Source organism: Calonectris borealis, chromosome 7 (genome assembly GCF_964195595.1).
Source record: "Calonectris borealis chromosome 7, bCalBor7.hap1.2, whole genome shotgun sequence".
Classification (NCBI taxonomy): Eukaryota; Metazoa; Chordata; class Aves; order Procellariiformes; family Procellariidae; genus Calonectris; species Calonectris borealis.
Window position 1 is genome coordinate 22,814,086 of NC_134318.1, and position 18,680 is coordinate 22,832,765.

Here is an 18,680-nt window from a genome sequence, read left to right on the forward strand (position 1 = left end):
GTTTCCAGGTGTAAATCAGTCAGGACAGTATGAAGAATCCCCACCCACCTGTATAAATTCCTGAAAACCTGCTTGGACAAAAAGTGAGTGGAAGAAAAAAAACATATTTAGGGAAAGGCAGGGGAGTGGGAGAATAGAGCCCTGTTATGGGTGAGAGCTCCCACAGCCAAGTAATGGTTTGCAAGAAATGAGAGGCAGTGAGAGAAGACAGAGCAACGGAAAATATTTCTTGGAAAGAAATATGAGTATCTTCTCTTGAAGAGAGCAGAACAGCTCAGCGATGACACAGATGCTGAAGAAATGCGAAGTGTAGCAAGATACTCCTGGGGAGGTTCTGACTTGTTCTTATTTGGTGCAAGGTTTGGAGGAGAGGATTCAAGGGGGGCCTCGCTGCTCCTTGTGGTTTCTATCAGTCTGCCTGGTGGTTCCAGCAGCACGTATAGACAGCCCCTCCCCTAACGCTTAAAGCACGAGCAGACAAGATCAAAGGACTAATCCCCAGTGTACAGAGAGATTACACGAGTTGCCCAAGCTCATGGTGAGAATCTGTGGCAAAGGAAGGAGCTGTCTCCTGAGGGAGGGAGGGCCTGATCCTGGGTCTCACCCATAAAACTGAGCACCTTTGCGTGAAGAAGGGAGAGGGCCTCCACAGTTCAAGGCACGCTACGCATGCAGCATTGCTGTCAGCAGGGACTCGACAAGCTGCAGACCTGGCTGGGCCATCATACCTTACCTGAGGCCTTCACGCCCCTCATCCCATAGACGTAAATGTCTTTGATGAAGGCCTGGAGCTCCACATCCTCACACACCACCTCGTCGCTCTCATAGTAGATGTGAATCACATCCTCTGCAAAACTGCAGACACGGGAACAAACGAACAAGTCAAAACAAAAAAGAGAAAGCAAGCCTGCCATTCCCTGAAGACCTTCTACTGACCTTGCAGAAGAGGCAGATGCTGCACGGGGAAAGAAAGAAGGGCAAGAGCAGGTCTCAACACCCTCCTACCTCCTTCCCACAAGCAGTGGGAATGCACGGAGGCAACTTCGATTCACTTCTGACTGCTGCATCACTTCCTCCCCCAGACGCTGGACCACACTGCATCCCCTGAACAGTCCTGTGCGCTTTATTCTCTTATTTGAGGCTCTGCTCCTGCCCAGACCTCTGTCTTCACATCTACATCCTTTTTTTCACTTAATACAGACTCCTCTGGCATATCCACATGGCTCTCACACTGGGAACAGGGGCTTCCAAACTGTGATACCAGCACCATCCCCTGTATGTGGGATACTCCAAAGCTACTCCTGAATACCATTTCAACAGTTGATCCCCTCCTACCGCACATCCTTTTCACAAAACCCAAGTGGCACACTCCAAAGTGGGGGTGGCCACGAAACTTCTCTTGGGGAGAAGACCTTTTTCCTACATCCACTGCATACAGCAGACATCTTCTCCCTGTTCAGTTCCTCTTCTCAAAATCCCTCCTTCTATACAAGCTTCCCAGGCTAATTCACCTCCGAAAGAAAGGCTCTTAATACTCCAAGATAACAGAAGTAGTTCTGAAAGCAGTGAAAATAAGAAAGCCTGATTTCCTGCAGTTTGCATCTCATGACTGAATGACTGGTTAACTGAGCTATGCTGAGATATTCTCTTAGCTCTGCAGGTACCTATAATCTCTTGCTAAATATTTTGACAACAACCCATAGGGTGAAACATTTGACTGCGGAAGCTGACTGATGGGATTAAGAATTGTTATCCAATACAGATTTATCCCCTAATAAGCTATAAATTTATTGCAATTTGGAGACCTTTACAAATCTGTCAGTGTGATTTCTATTAGCCAACCAAGTCAAGAGTTGTTATTGAGGTAGACAAACAACTGCATAAACACCAAGAGTTTAAGTCATTTTGGCTTATGCCAAATGCACACAGAAGGTAATCCTTCTCTTACACAACGCAGTATTTTAGACTTCCTTCCCTGCAAATGTAAATTAGTATATGAAGTGTGGATGAGGTCTTTTGGGTTGGAATATTTTGGTTGGAATATCTGCCTGCAGTTAGATCAGAAATAAAGTGTATTAGAGAAGGAGTTTTAAAATTGCCATGTGACCCTCAGTGTTTCTATAGGGACACCCTTATCAGCTTTCTTAAGTCTAGGCCATCTACCACATGTGAAGCAATGCTGGAGGTAGAAGTTATTTCATCAAAAGAGTGGAGACTGACACCCCTGCAGAGCGTAGGAGATTCATGGTGACTAGACACATGCATGACCATGGGTTTATGGGTCAGGATATCACGCACTCAGAAGGGTACTGCCCAAGCCATTTATAAACCAAATTATTCACTTACAAAAAATCTCGCAGCCAAGTCTGAGGCAGTGTAATATCTTCCTCCAGCTAGGTTAACACCCACAAACAGTCAAACTAACTTGAGTTAACTAAGTACTATCTGATATTTGAAAAGGCATACCTCAATCAGCAAAGAAAACACAGGAAAGAGAAGAGGGACTACATAAAAAAAAAACAACGACAGAAAAGTTATAACTTCCTTTTCTCTCAAATGGGCACTAACAATTGCAGGAAATATTGCAAGATAACCCCTTGCCAAAACATAGAGGAAACACAAGAGATAAAGATGTACCCAACACTTTAAACATTATGCTTGCACTATAAACCCCCTACTTTGTGTACACAAAAGATACGATTTTTAATGAACATGCTTTTCAAAAGCCATGTGACCAGAAACAGCTGCATATTTAGCAAGAATCTTATGTCATGCAAAAATACGTTGTTTGTTAAATGAAATGCCACTGTAGAATAAAACCCATATGAACCATTCCATTCTGAGGCAGTGTTTCATATCTGAAAAGGAGCCATGTTTGTATGGTAGAGCAGCCTTTCAGTACCTCTCCTGACTCAGAACTGCTGCCCTTCCTGACAAAACGGGCCTTGCAATTTTAAGGCATTTTAAAAAAGGTTTTGCTCAAATCAGTTAATGCCTAATTTACTTGGTTTCTTAACACAACTCTCTCATGCAAGCCAAGCTTACATTTCCACTCCACAAGAACCTTGACAAGCTCACATGGCTGGCTCAGAGAGCTGGGTTCTCTCTTGGTTTGTGCATAGCTAAAAAAAAAGCTAATTAAATTCCCTTTGCAGGGTTAAATTCCAACTCACTAAGCTCTGTGAAATCCTATAGAAGAGTACATACTTATAAAGGGGCCTCTGAAATACAGAATGCAAGAAAACAGGGCCGAAAAGAGCAGGAATTACAGTCTTTTAAGAATGAGGGCTTGCTTGACCATATATTTTTCCTCAGATGAGATATGCTGGATGGAGAAGGCTCCACATGACTAAACAGTCCAGGTGCTGTTCACAAGGCTGTGAGGAAGAGCAAAGTGAGGAGAGAGAAAATGAAGTCGTGCCTCTCTGACAGTGACTTTATTAGCCATTGCTAGAACTACAGTCTGTTACCTCTTTATAGACTCCCAGACTTTAATGCCATCATCCCGGTAATAGTAGTAGGGGATATCCTCTTTGCTGTCCATCCCTTTAGCTTTGATCTCCTCAGGGAAGCAAAGGGAGCTATAAGTCAGATCCTTCATTGCTTTCTGCACCATTTGTACATGTCCTCCTCCGCCTGTAGCATTTGCCTGCAGGAAGAATGGCAAGACAGGAACAGCAGGAGATTATGTTCACTTTGGCCAAGACTGGCTTTCCAAATTTGCAGGAGATGGTATTCAAAATGCTGGTGAATCTGTTTTTCAAGGAGAAAACCACACCTCTACACAAACAAGTACCGAACTGCAAAGGTCTACTGCAACTGTGCATTTTGACTTCAGCGATTTCTCACCTCTCCCATGAATCACTGTTAATATTCACATTTTCTCCATAGGTACAGCACCTGCTTCTAATGGAATACAGTAATAAAGTACAGTAACATCGAAGTATTGAACCCAAAGCACTTTCTGCCAGCCCTATGCTCCAGAACTGGTGTGTGTATGAAGGCAGGCAGCCAGCAGGGCTGGGAACCAGGGCTTTTGCTAAACCATCCAAGTTTGTACATTTTAAAATGTACAAACCATAGAGTGGTTTAGGAGAATGTATTTAGGGATGCAGGCTACTGTTAGCCACCCTGGAATTTAAGCCAGGAGATCAGTCCTGCTGAGTGGCTACTGATGAGGATTGGCCAGGGTTTCAATATAAGTTACATTCGGAAAACATAGCATGTCCACAGCAAACGGCATGGCAAAACTCTTTAGATAATCACTGCACAAAAGCTCCCAAATTTTGCTTTTCTAGCATATGATGCTAGCGCTGTAGCAGTATTCAGCTTACACTTATTTTCCTCTGGCTGGTTGTTCATCTACATTGCAACCAACAAATTCTGGAACTCCAGGATCCCTGCTGGCAGGTCTTAGCCACACACTCATCCCACGTGCACAGGGTACGGACATTATGCTGCTGTTCAAAGGGATGGCAGTGCCTGCCAGGTCTCCACAGTCAGCAGTGGAGTACAGAAGACAAGGAAGGTGCCTGGATTTAACCCCTCTTTTCTCCTTCGGTGAAAAACTCCGGAGCATGGAAGCTATTTTTGGTCTGCTGACAGAGGTATAAGGGGGACAGAGTTGTCCTGAAACACAGGCTCCCTCTTTGAAAGGACTTCTAAAACCTCCCCAAACTTCCCAGTTGCTGCTAGCATGTTGCACAGAGACTGCTGCGTGCCCACCTGTTGCGGTTCCTAGATGCAGCATGTCGTTTCTGGTGGAGCCAAGGGAGGAAGGGCTGGGTACATGTTAAATACCAGTGCAGTCAGATTTAGATGTCCAGATTTGACCCAAGAGCTGCACCACAGTCCATGATAAACAGCTATGTTTCACTGACTCAGATGAAGCTGTGTTTTAATCCTAGCAAATCTGCTATTTAAGGCAATTCAAGAAGGCAGGCTGTAATCTACACCCGGTATTTGTGGGCAGAAATCTACACGTCTTTCTCTGTGAAGCAAATTTCCTTTTGCATTCACAAATTCTTTTGCTCACCACCCTTCCTCAAGATGAATAACTGAGTACTTAAAAGAATTTGGGGACTTAACTGTGTGCACATGTGCAGGGATGTATGTGCATATTATGTTACTTTGCACTCCTACACTCATACCCCAAAGCCACATCAGCTATGAGTAAGTGAGATACTGACTCATTACTGACATTGGCCAGTTCTGAATTGGCCACTTAGAGGTAAAAGATGACACCATCTTCAGGTCAAGAAGAAATGAGTTAACTTCAGGCATCAGTTCTGTGTGCCAGTTTCTCAGGTGATATTAGTTATGTTTGCCCCTTAGTAGAAAGGTTGAGAAACAAGGCAATATGTGATGGTTAAAGGATAAAAACACGTATGGAATGTATGGAGAATAAAGAAGATTTGCAAAGGGTATTACTTACCTTGTCAAAAAGGCCACATTCACAGATAAGCTGTTCTCGGGCTTTGGTATTGATGGCTATTGTGAACCGCATGTGTGGCACCAAGAGCTGTGAAATGGGACAAACAATGAAAGAAGGAAAATTCTCTGATTGAATTCAACAGTAACTAGGTGTAAAGTTTGAAGTCCTGGAAGTCCTGGTGGCTAGCTGTACATTGCTTTGCAGTGCAGCCAGCCAAGCTATCTCAGCTGAGCTATCACCAGGACTTCCTTTTGGTTTATCAAGCTAATGTGATAACCTCCCTAACCCACATACATCCCCTCATGCAAGAACCAACCTTGAAGAGGGGATGCACAGCAGGCAGCTGCCGGAACATAGCTATGCTGAACACCTCCGAGACTAAGTGTGTCCGTAAGAGATGGGTCACTGTCTGGTGGATGTGGAAATCAGATGAACGAACCCAAATTTTAGCTAGCAGCCAGTCATATGTGGCATCTGAAGGAAGAAATATGGGATTGTCTGGCCCAGGCTTTTGACCAAGCTGAAAGATACAAAAAGAATACGAAATCCCAAGCCATTCATGTTTAAGATGAGACAACAAGCAATGTGTCCCTTTAAAGACCCTGACAGTAAGCCCACCTGGATTGCAATGGGTACAATTTTATTCTCCAGATTCTTATACAGCAGACAGATGGGTGCAGCCAAGTACTGTATGGTGCACGGGTCTGTTTTGTTGGCATCCACACCATCCAGCAGCTCGTAGTCCACAATGAAAATGTTTCCTTGCTGAGGGGAAAAAAAAAAACAAACAAAACTATGATGTGTTTTAACGGAGTGGAAGCAGCAAGGCTAGGAACAAAGATTGGGAAATCGCAGCCAGAGGCTAGCTTGTGCCTTGTGGTTACGAGCAGCCACCAGCCTGCCTTTGCTCTTGGTGGCTCAGGGATGATGCCACTGAGAAAGCAAGCACCTTTACAAAAACTACCTGACTTGTGTCTGCTGAGCTGATATTTAGCCTTTCAGCAAAGAACAACTAAGTACTTGGCATTCATGCAGTGACACTAAGACGCAAACAAGTTTCACACTGCCAGCTGAAGAGACCCCGTGCTCATCGTGCAAACAAAAGCAAGGCACCACCCTTGCCAACCCTTCTTCAGCACGTTAGTTCAACTCTCTGGGTCACAAGAAGGTGAGACCCTACCAGGAAAGGGAGAGGCCTTTACCCCTCTGAGGCAGATGGTCAATCCCTAACCTTTCAGACGAAACCACTGAAAAAGGATGCTTCACCTCCTGGTGACATCTCTTTAACTGGACCTGGAGAAAGGCATGGCCTGCAGCTCTAGGATAGCAGGAGAAAACAGTCAACAGAGGTGTTGCCAGTCTGCAGAGGCAACCAGCTTTGCCATGACCAACCATACAGCGTGAAGAGAGGAGATGTGGCAGAAGGCAGTTAGAACAGGGTTTGGATGTTAGAGGATAAGAGAAGGAACAAATTAAATCCAGCCTCACTCAGAGCCCTACCTTCACTTCGTCCTCCAGGGTCAGGTTCCTCTCCAGACTGCATTCTACCATATCCATAGTCACAGGCAACTTCTTGGGTATCTCTGTGCATCTCCGGATCAGCACAGGATTGCATCCATTCAGGAACTGGTAGCCAAACATAAAATCTTCCTTCCAGTGCTGCATCACATATTCTAAACGAAAAACAAGCCTGCACCATCAATATCTGCACTGCATCAGTATCCTACAGCACTGTAGGATTCCTTCCTTCCTCCCCACCTTTTGTTTTACTGCACTGCAACTTTGACTAAAGAAAGTAGCAAGGTGCCACAGAATTTTCAGAAAAATCACTTAAGTTAAATGGACGATGTAATACTTGCTTTTCATTTCGAGAAGAATTGAATTGATAATAATTTGTTTCTCCATGTACAGAAGCAACGAGGAGTAAAATATTCCACTCCTATGAAGAATACACTCTCCATCTGCAGACCACCTTCTCAGGTTTTCCATGATATTTCTAAATCTCACTCTTTAAATTCTCAGGGTATGCAGTACAGAGGGATGAGTCCAAAAAAGATAGCACAGGCAGGAGAAGGCAAATACAGAGCAATGTGGGTAGGGAAAGAACAGCAGTGGCTGGAGCAGTTCTCTTAGCTGGAGCTGGGTAAGGGGTACCTGGGGAAGGGGTTTGATTTTGGGCTTCTTAGTAAAAATGCTTACTGGTTTTCTAGTTTGGTTAACATTTTTCTTCCCCTCTCTTTATTTTTCAATTGCTAATATAAACCCAGATTAACATTTCTTCTTAACAAAATGCTAGTTTCTGGTACTCCATCTCCTTACTATTACATATGTAGTACTACTGGATGTTTTCCACAATTGCAGTTTTCTGTTTCATAATGTCACGTCGCCTCTTCAGCCTGCAAGTTCAGAGTCCGAAAAAACATCATTAATGTGAAAAATCCCATTGGTGTCTTCAGGGGAAAAACTAAGCAAGTAAAGTTTTCCGCTATTGCCTATTTCCAGACAAGGCAGAACTTTTTCTGAAAGCAATTTATTTTTCTCCAAAGGGTGAAAGGATGAAAAAGATAGACCTGAAGGAATGCAGTGATGATTAAAAAAAAAAGTCTCAAAACTCACAATGCTTTCTAACAGAGCGGAAAAAAGTAAGATTACTTAAAGTTTACTTACATCATCTCTGTCAATTGCAAAATGAGCCTGGAGCTGTATCGGAAGTCTACACCAAGCGAAAAATGACTCATCACCTTGGATAGAAACTGGATGACTGAAAAATGCCTTGAACCACCTCCTCCATTAGCCCTGTTTCTGTCAAGGCTTGCAACTAAGCACATTCAGAGTTGCATTAACATAACTGAGACCAATGCTTAACGTTTAAAACTCACAGAATTGGAGCTTTCCTCATGAGTATGGAAATGTTATCAATGAAATTAATTGGAGATCATATCTAATTCTTGTGTTAAAAGTACTTTAGGAAGCAATCTTATTAAATGTAAAAAATTGCTGTAATTAGTTTTTAATAGATCTGGCCACCTTGTGTGCTTTATTTTATACCCGAGACTGCAGAAATTACTCTTATTTCTGTTAACTGGTCCTTAGGCAGCCTGAAGAGGAGCAAAACTTCAGAGCAGGAGGGAAAAGTATTTTCCTTTGCAGAGTCTGAACAGGCTATTCACACACATTTGAGGAACCACACGCTAACCAGTTTATAGCATCTGTGTATCTATTATATCCAAAGTACAGTAAAATAAAGTAAAATAATGTAACCATGGGTGATAGTAGAAGGTTGGGTCTGGCTCACAAATCAAAGGCTTCCCAGCTCTGCTTTACAGAAATGACACCATGAACTTCAAAACCCATGTCTGTCTGCAATTCTTTTTACTGGGTTTTCAAGTAACTGCTAAGATTTCCATATTGAACAGGGCTAAAGAGAAGAAGTATTTTGGTTTTGATATGTTAATACTACATCAATGGAGTTTTTAACAGTATGAAAGATACTGCAGGAACTGAATGGCCCTGAATACAAAAGTGAAACTCACACTCTTGGAGAGGGATTTTTGTCTTCGAGTAAGGAGATGTGAGTATGAAATGGCAAGCACAGCAGGACATTTAATGCAGTATGCACAACTAATTCTGACACATTTTTGAAAAGAGATGACATTTTGGATAAATGCCACAAGCCTTTTCAGTCCTAGCTTGCACTAATTTCTGATAAGAACCACGGTTCCTCGGGTTTTGGTCTGACAGCCCATCCTGGCTGCAGCAGGACCAGGTGAACAAGTTACAGCTCCCAGGTCATTCCCAGCTCTTTGCAACTCATCCCCAGATCTGTTGGCCTAACAGCATGGGCTTTCATGCCTGAAACGAGTTTGTCAAAATGATCCCTGTTGGGAAAAATTTACCACTGAAAAGCATTTGAGCTGCCCCATGTCATTGACACGCACGGCCCACAAGAACTGACTGAGGGGAGCTGCAGGTGAGGTTATGACAGCAGAACTGAGGCAGTGGTACCCGCCCCGTGCAGGGACGGGGTCGAGAAGCCGGGACTGTAAGCAGCAGTGCAACCAGGACTGAGCACATGGCTGGGATGTTAGGCAACAGACTTTGATCTGGTCTGTGGAAGAGGCAAGAGGGGTCACCCTCATACTTGCCTTTAAGGGAGAACATTTCCAAACGTGCCTCTTTGGAGATTTTCCATGTATTTAGATGGCTGAAGTAGGACATACACAATCAAACTTTCAAAAATGGCTTAACAGCTAATATGCTCTGAAAAGCACTCCCACTAAGCTATCTCTAGATTTAGATGCGCAATACTTACGAAAATTTGTCCTATGGGACTTGCACATATCTGAAAATACATTTCTAAAAGGCAAAAGGGACTATGATGCCCAACTGGCCTGCCCTCCAGTATAGCTCAGGACAGAGAAGGTCACTGAGCAATTCCCAGTAATTTTAGTTTGTGTGAGATCATAGCATTGCTTTTTGGTCTTGCAGGCTGCTGGTGTGATCAGCAGTCTGAGATTACAGTTTATTTATGAAAAACCATGGGAGAGCAAAAGTGCAGGTCAGCCACTTGCATCCTAATCAGGTATGTACAAGACAACTAATTAGTCATTCTACAATGCAAACATGAGCAAATGTTGATAAACCCACCAGAGATTGTGTTGCTGATTCTGACAAAGATCCTCTCAAAATCTGCAAAATCACTCCAGGAAGACTGGAACATGTGCATGAAACGGTTGACATAAAGATTCTCCATCCTAAAAATAAACCAAAACAAAACATCTCTGAAAAAAATAATCTCCAGGTTCCTCAATACCCTTCCCCATTCTTTTCTACCCTTTTATACACCTACACACAATAAATTTTTCAGTGGTGGAATGTGAGATTGGTCACCCTACAGAATTAAATTTGCTGGCTGTACCTTTACACACAAGCCTCAAAGGCATCTGAAGGGCCCAGTCCCTGCTATTGCATTTAGGGAACTCCATTCTAGAGGAGTTCTCGGCAGCCTACAGTGGTAGTGCTTTAAGTGGTAGTGCTATGTCATATAAAAACTACAGTCAGAAAAACTAGTGCTTCACACATCGTCAGTATTAGCATCAGCGGAGAAGTGCTAAGATCATTATTAGCACCAGTTCAGAAAGGGGTACGGTGACACAAAGAGATGGAGTGATTTGCACAAAGTCAGAACAAACGCAATCCAGGATCACTCCCGTATTCCTAAACAGAGAACAGCTCCTGTAAGTATCTATGTGACCAAGGCCAGACTGGATCCCTGTAGTGTGAGGCCTGAGTTTTTTGAGAGCTTTCTATTTACTTGAGCTGCTGGTTAAACTTGACGTTCATCTCTAACCTCAGGAACCAAGTCACTCGGTTGCAGACATCACATGAACATGGGGGGCTGGGAGCCAGAAACGTCTGACTTAAAGTGCTAATTCAGCGAAGTGTCTATAACACAGTCAAGCAAGTTCACCTCATATGAGATGACAAGTCCTAAGTCGCTACATAAATGCTAAACTGTTACTAAATAGAAATAATTTATTTTGACTAGAAAGCAAATAATGGATTTGAAAAGGAAAGTTGGCTTTCCACTAACATTTCCAATGAGCAAAGAAAAGCACGCACATCGCACAAAGATAAGCAGGGCAGATAATGGGGTAAAAAAAGATCACAGTGTTGCAGGAAATCCTCCCAAACAGAATTTGAGGGAGGAAGAATCCCAGGAGCATGGATTTATAATCAGTAAACTTAGACTGAGGCACCTTAAAAAGAACCGGATTAGAAGTGGCTGAAGAGGACCAAAAGCCTGGAAAAACAGCAAGTGGTAATCTGGAGGAGGGCTCTAGATCAGCATGACCGTAACCCAGACAAAGGAGCTGCTCTGCAATGAGCCCAGACGGGGTGCATGCAGAATGGACTGTTTCTGCTGCTGCAGATGGCGGTCAAAGTTAAGAGTGCCTGGAGGCACAAACTCAGGCAACTGCCTAACCTGGAACAGGAGATGACCTCTCCACACCTGACAAGGACACAGAATGATCATACAAGGATCAAAGGGAGATAACTACTGGACAGGACTTTCTGGATAGATACTAGGTGTCTGAATCACAGATGAACTTCAGAGGAAGCATTGACCATGACCAGAAGTTTAAATGATTTTAAACAACATAACTCAGTAGCTTGAGAGGAGTTACTTGAGACTGTCTCATTTGAGAGTTTCTGCTAAAGGTCCTGTAGAGCCTCTGCCCTCCTTCAGAACTGCTCTGAGATTAGGAAACACTAGACACATGAACCAGTATGTACTGCTCCTCTCCTGCCCAGGGTGCTCTTCCTACCTGGGGCTATTAGCCTGATCAAACCAAGCAGCAGGCACAGCACCCAGGATCCAGTCACAAACCTGCTGTGGTTTGACCCGCTAAATGCCAGGCATACATTCATTCCCAGATGTTTCAAAGATTACTTCCTAAAGGCAGCAGTCTTTCACATTTCCTACCTTGGAACAAACTTTCAAAGGACGTAGGAAATAAAAACCTGTTTTCCCCAAGAAATCAAGTACTTCTCAGCTGTCTCTGGCACATACTAGAAACCAGAGCAAGGAAAAATGGCAAAGAGTTGCTTGTAGAATTTAATCTGCCCAAATGCAACACTGGTCCAAAATAGCTACGCAAGCCTGCGTTTCTGGCACAGAATCCAGGGTGAGGGTTTCCATTTGCTAGATAGCGTAGGTCACATCAGCACTGGAAACCTTCAGGATTATCCCCACCTACACACGATTAATCCTGTAAACTTACAGAATTATCCACTGCCAAAAGCATCTAAAGATCCAACCTTGCAAGAGCAGAAGGAATCTCTGAGACATATCTCCCTCTTTCTAAGTTCAGTTTTGCATGTCCCAAGCAAAAGGGCTTTCCCCTCTCCTCTTCCACTACTCCCTAAGTCTCATATAACCCTCATGGCTCTCACATTTTTCCTTAAATGTGCTCCCTGTCCACTGCTACCTTGCAACTCTACACCTGCTCTTGGATTTCCAAACACACCTCCCTGTCTTCCTTCCTACTGCACCCAAATTGAAGGAAGACCCCATGCCTTCCCCCATGTATCTCCACTCCATTCATGCAGATAGTTGTCCTAAGTTCCCAAAGCACTATCAAAGTCCCAAGGCTATCAAAGTCATTCTCCAAAGCTTTTCACAGGTCACCCAACCAAAAGCATAAGTCTAGATTTTCAGCCAAATGTGCCAGGCAAGAAGCATTGCTGTTCCTTGGAAAAATCTCTTGTGTCATACCAGTTCTCCAGAATGGCTGGCTATCTGCAATAAAGTTTCAGGTTCCTACTTCAAGGGGAGGTGCCCTCACAGCCAATGACAAAAATAGATGTCCCTGCACTCCGTTGAATCGTTTGCAAGTTTCACTTGGCTGCGACTCAGGATCTCTGACAACATGCTACAGACTGGCAGGATGGGATTGCTGGAAGGGGAATGTAGCCTCCAAACTGGTTATGTCTACTAATGGCAAACCGGTCATCTCTGGCTTTCAGATGCTGTTGCTCCTGCATCACTCAGATCTCCTAAATGAACTGGGAAACAGCTGGTTTGCACTGGCTAACACCATGCTAGAAGCAACAGCTCTTGGAAAACACAGGATTTGTAAAAGTTTGGAATACCATGCCATTGCTAGGGTTACAAGAGAAGAGCCCAATGACCTTGCATGGGGTTTGTATATTTTCACACCTCTCTGCTTCCCTTAAAGGAGTTATTCCTTGCCTTTTTTGAGCTAGACTGTTTCCTGAAGCTGGGCCAAGAGAAGAGCTGCACAGTGTTTGCTTTCTTCCTTTGCTTGGAACCTCTTCTTGGTTTTGCCACAGGTTTATTCATAATAGGACAACACAACAACTATGATGGGTTTTTCCCTTTTTCAGGATTGCCTCACCCCTGGCTCTGTTTCATGGTGAACAGGTTGTACTGTTGTTCCACCTGATGGAATCTCAGAGCACTTCACAGATATGCATGGGGTCTCTTTCCAGAACTTTCTGGGAGGTAAAGTAAGTGAAATTATCAAATGTGATAATTTGATAAATTCAAATTGATAATTTAACTTATCAGTTTGCACACAGAGGGAAGATAAACCAAAAATTAGAGACTGGCTGTGGTAATCTGGCCTGCATTGTATTAAAGTCCTGACTACAGATCAAGAATGATCTCTTCTGGCCTTATAAAAAAATTGACTTGCCTTTTAAAAAATGCTATGTAAACTTCCACAGTTTTCTCAGCTTATTTTTCTTGCTTTTTTTAAAAAATTTATTTTCCCAAAGAGCTATTTCTGATGGCCATTATCAAGTTCATTATCTGCTGACTAAAAGGCCCCTGCAGGGCTGCGTTCTAATACCTGTCTGTGGAAGGGGAACACCAGAGCCTAGGGTTTTCCAAGGGCCTATGGTCAACGCCCCAGATTCTTTAAAACTTCTTAAAGCTTTAAGAATCCATTGAATACTAAAGGGCTGCTTGAGGAAAAAGCTATTTCATTAGGTGAGAAGGGACCTCAGCTTCTGGCTCATATTAAAGATGAGAGATTTGGTTCTTCGGAAGTCTAAACATAGATATAAAGTTGAGGCAATACATGTGCCACTGGGTAAGCTTGGGGGGCAGGAAGCATCTGTCTGTCTTTTTTATCATTAATCTAACCCCTTGTGTGAACCCACAGCCAATTCTCCGGTATAACAGCTAGTATTGCATTAAAAAGCCACAAGAGCACGCACTCTACGGCCCGTTCCATCATTCTCCTAGCATCCTAGTTTGCACGAGATAGAAAGCTAGAGACCCCTGGTCTTCAAAGCTATTCAGCTGCCTTATTCCAATTAGCTCTGAAAGATCTAGGTTCACCCAGCCATATGTGCTGCAGAAACACACCCATCACCCTGTTCACACCTGCTGGAGATTTCTTCCGCTAAAAAAAAAGAAAAAAGATTTCCTGATGTTACAAAGCATCGTTCCATTGTGTGGGGGAGTTGGAAATGAAATTTAGCTGCATAAATGTAACACCAAGAATGCTCTGACATGTAAGGTTTCAGTCACCACCAGTTCCCCAGATGGACTCAGATTAGCAAGTATTCACTGTTATTAGAAGCTGCAAGTTTCTCAGTATGGCTATTAAACTCCCTAGTTCTTACCAATCTATGCTTGTTGACAAAATCTCCGTCTGATCACCCAAATAACGGGAGCAACACCTTTCCAAAATATGAAGAGACTAGCATATTAACAGAATCACAGATGTAGAAATTGTGGGTGATCTTGGACCAATCTCGTCTCACCTCAGACTATCCCACCATCTGATAGTATGGTGGGATATCTGAGATAGTATGATGTGACCTGGGCATGTGAGACAGCTCAGAAGTGGACTCACAGGTCAGAGAGGTCCTATTTGCCTCATTAGCCCTGTACTGTTTCAAAGAGCTCTGCAGGACTGATTATTCAGGCTCATTCAATGGCCAGGACTCCGTTTTTTTCAACGATATGACACGTGCAAGTGGGTGGACAGTGACTTTGTTGCCCCGAGCAGATTACACTCAGATGTGGTTAGCTGATGTGCTGCTCAGAACAGCTTTTCTTCAGCAGGGTTTCAAGGGTGCATTGATACCATCTTCTTTTGGTATGTGACTGAAAGGCTTAATTACCGCAGTCAGGGGAGAGAGGTATCTCTAGGAGGCGACCCTGAGAACTAAGTCAAAAGCCTAAGGTATCAGGCGCCAATAGTCCTTCTTCCTATGCTTATCACCAGCGCCTCCTCCATCCGTCTACAGCCAAAACAGTGTCTAATGAGAACGCAGAGCCTCAGTCAGTTCCCAGCGTGAAAAGCTTAAAATATTGATATTTAAAAAAAAAATTCCTTCAATCTCTCCCACTTTGATTGACTGCAGATCCAGCTGGGAGAAAAGAATCCAATTTTGAGATTTCAATGAAACCTAAAAGGTGATCAGATCCTTACCCTGCCCCAAAAGAGATTTTGCAAAACTCCTAAAGTTCCAGAAGCACTTACGCTTTAGAGTAGTTCAGAATGAAGTCAATTCCTTTCTCATTGTCAAACTGGATGTCACGAGGCAGATCACTGTGAGAATGGGCATCGATGCTCAGGGGAAAGCCTGGATGCCACTCCTTCCAGCTGAGAAAACAAGAGAGGTTGGATTAACCATATAACCTTACCAGCACAAGAGCTATGTCATTACCTTACCTACACTACTCAAGTCTATAAAGTAAATTTGTGGCATTTGGGCCAAAAATAGCAACTTATACCACATCAATACCTACCAGTACCCTACAGAATCCTGAAGTACAATGGAAGGCATCTACTTGGCCACCTTCCTTCACAAAACTTGAAGTAACTTAATATCTGTGGTATGTCCAAACACTTGTCACATTTGGTTGAAATTGGCAGTAGCTTCAAATATATTGGGAGGGGAGGGGACAGGGAGACAGACAGCTGCCCAATGCACACTCATTCTTGTGGCTACATTTTTGCGGAACTGAGATACAGCAGCTGAAAGTACTCAGACATGTATTTAGGTTCCTCCAAAAGGCAACTCTCCAAGAGACGCAGATAGTCTTGATTCAGGTCCTCAGAAGAGTCTTACCTCCTAATTGTCATCGCACGCATTCTCTGCCATGTATGTTCTTGCACTGTAACCCATTTTTACTCCAAAATAAAAGGCGGCGATTTGTAAAGAATACTGTTTCAATGGTATTTCCAAATTGCCTGCCACACACAGACTCTATTGTGTGTTATCAGTAATGCATCTGAATTGAAAACAGCTATTTCCCTGGAATTACAAATGGTTTTGCCTTCTTTTCTGCATATGTAAATAAAATTTTGTGCCACACCTCTTTTTGAACTATATTTTCCTCTGTTCTATTTCCCATAATTTGTAAGCAAGATCCTTTCTTAGTCAAATTGTATCAGCAACACAAACACCAAGCCTCAATCCATCAATTCTGAATGTACCCTCTGTCCTTCTGATCCTTATTCTCATGATAAGGAGATGCAAATGCAAGAAACTTTTGTTATTTTAACAGAGAGTATGGCTCTAGGAAAAGGAAATGTCTAATGCCTTCTGGAGTTACCCACTGATAAAAGATAGCATTTTCCCACTGATTCGGAAAGACCTTGATTAGGAAAGAATGTCTATGACAGTATAAAGGCGGGTATCACAACTGTGTTCTGATAGCCCATTCCAGTCCACTCAAGCAGGGCCAGATCTTCCACTGCACCCCGGTGCAGAAAACAGCTAAAACTAGCTTGCTGCAGCAGCCAAAAAGCTCCGCTAAGAGCGGACATGTTCAGATCGTGTTCCAAAACTGGAGTACTGCTTGTAAAAGGCAAATGAAATCTGCCTTCAAATCTTCCTTGAAAGCACAACTGTGTGCCAGAGGGCCCACACAGAGACTGTACCACCAAATTCCCACTCAAGCCTTCCAGATAGGCTTATCTACCTGGGATTCAGGTATCTCGTAATGCCACTTGCACCAGGACGATCATCACTCACAGTGAATTCCATCTAAGCAAAAACCATATATGGCCAACATGGTAACATATGCTTTCTTTTATCCAGCAGTCCAGTAATTAGAGCAACGTGATAATCTGAACATACTCTGCCAAACTCTGACCTGATGAGAACAGGCCCCGGACCTCCTGGGGAGCTACGGGAAACTCACCGGTACATTTTTTGACGGGTCTCGAGCTCTTTGCGTCTGTGCTGCTTGAGAATCTGGGTCTTATCATCCCGGGAGAGCTTTGCTGTGAAACAGGGGAAAGAGACGGGGTTATGAGGTTCCTCTACCTGTCACTGCCCAGATCTTGAGAAGGAGAGCAAAGTTTCCAAACCTTCAAACTTCTGATCTATACCTTTTCAAAGTTTCTGTGGGAAATGCTTACACGATCCACTTTAGTACCTCAAGTAGAAACACAGGTCCCTAGAGAATCTGTGGAAGGAGATAAGCTCCTAACTTGGTGCCTCCAAGGGGCAATTATCTCAAACTAGGAACATCTGTCTCAACTGTATTGGATGCAAAACCTGGATTCCTAGTGTAGACACTTGCTGTACATATTTAGTGTTAAATGGTCTGAATAGGGTCATGGGAATTAATTTTACATTTCAGTATCTAAGGGATTTTCATCAATAAGAGAAATCGCAACATTGTTCCAGCTAATCTTCTCTGCTAAAAGACATCTCCAGGAAACATCTTCTATCGTCTCTCCTTGAGCTGTGCTCTCCCCTGTCAGCTTGGGGGAATAATCATATCTTCTTATCATGGGAACAGAAAGAAAAACCAGTGAGGCTTCATTTCCAGACAGCTTGCTCTTCTGACCATGTATTCACTATACCATTAAATAACACAGAGACCTCCTGAGTGATCAGAGAAAGGGCAAGGTGCGTGACTCACTTTTTACATACACAAATGGGAAGGCAGATAAAGCCAGCACGAGTTTTCATGGAAATAGCTGTTTGGGGTTTGGAGTTGGAAATATCAGAGGTAATACAACTGATAACGTATATGGCTAATGGTTTCCGGCTGGTTGTGTTCAAGTTAGCAACAGCGTTTCGCTTGCTTTTGTCCTTTACCTCACCATACTCTGAAAGCCACGTAAAGCTGCTTTCCATGGAAGTGTTTCAGTTGCTATAAATCCGATTATGAAAAATGGAAAGTCCCTCTGGAGACCAAAAATAAATATAAAAATTCCTAAAAATAAACTGATACATAGTTGTGATTATAGGACAAAAAGCTTCAAATGCAAAATTCCTCAGCCAGGAGTAGCCAAAAACTTAATAGTAAGACTTCCTACCACCTCATATATTGTTTCTGCTGTTTTCAGGCACTCATGCTGCAGACCACTGCAGCAGCCAACCTACCCTAGGAAGCACGGAGGGGAACAAGCAACCATCAGTGACAAATGGCTGCCCCAACCCTGATCACAGCAAGCAGGTAGTCAGAGACAGTTAAAATACAAGTTTCAAGTCAACACGCCACTCTGAACAGAGCACAGAAGTGCTGTAACACTTTTCTCAGTTGGTCACCACTACTTGCAGCAGTCATATCCATCTCACTCTGCCTTCTCCTGGACTTGACAGCATGCAAAGAGAAGGGGTGAAAAGTGAAGCTGCTGTTTCAAGTCAGTCCTTGCACCTGCTGAGCAGCCCACTTTGGGATTTTATTTCACTCTCAAGAAAACAAGACAATTTACAGGCAATTAATCATGGGCCACTT

General features: G+C 43.3%; 1 protein-coding gene across 2 annotated transcripts in view; it reads right to left on the minus strand.

The window, feature by feature from the left end:
• ALOX5 (arachidonate 5-lipoxygenase) overlaps positions 1-18,680 on the minus strand; it is a 34,611-nt gene that overhangs the window by 7,109 nt on the left and 8,822 nt on the right. For both annotated transcript variants that reach the window (XM_075154578.1, XM_075154577.1), the window contains exons 3-11: positions 17,130-17,211; positions 15,460-15,582; positions 10,082-10,188; positions 6,935-7,107; positions 6,053-6,199; positions 5,751-5,954; positions 5,435-5,521; positions 3,471-3,649; positions 734-855 (exon numbers count right to left, since the gene is read on the minus strand). In XM_075154578.1, coding sequence (XP_075010679.1) covers positions 734-855; positions 3,471-3,649; positions 5,435-5,521; positions 5,751-5,954; positions 6,053-6,199; positions 6,935-7,107; positions 10,082-10,188; positions 15,460-15,582; positions 17,130-17,211 — 1,224 coding nt within the window. The remainder of the gene's footprint in view (positions 1-733; positions 856-3,470; positions 3,650-5,434; positions 5,522-5,750; positions 5,955-6,052; positions 6,200-6,934; positions 7,108-10,081; positions 10,189-15,459; positions 15,583-17,129; positions 17,212-18,680) is intronic.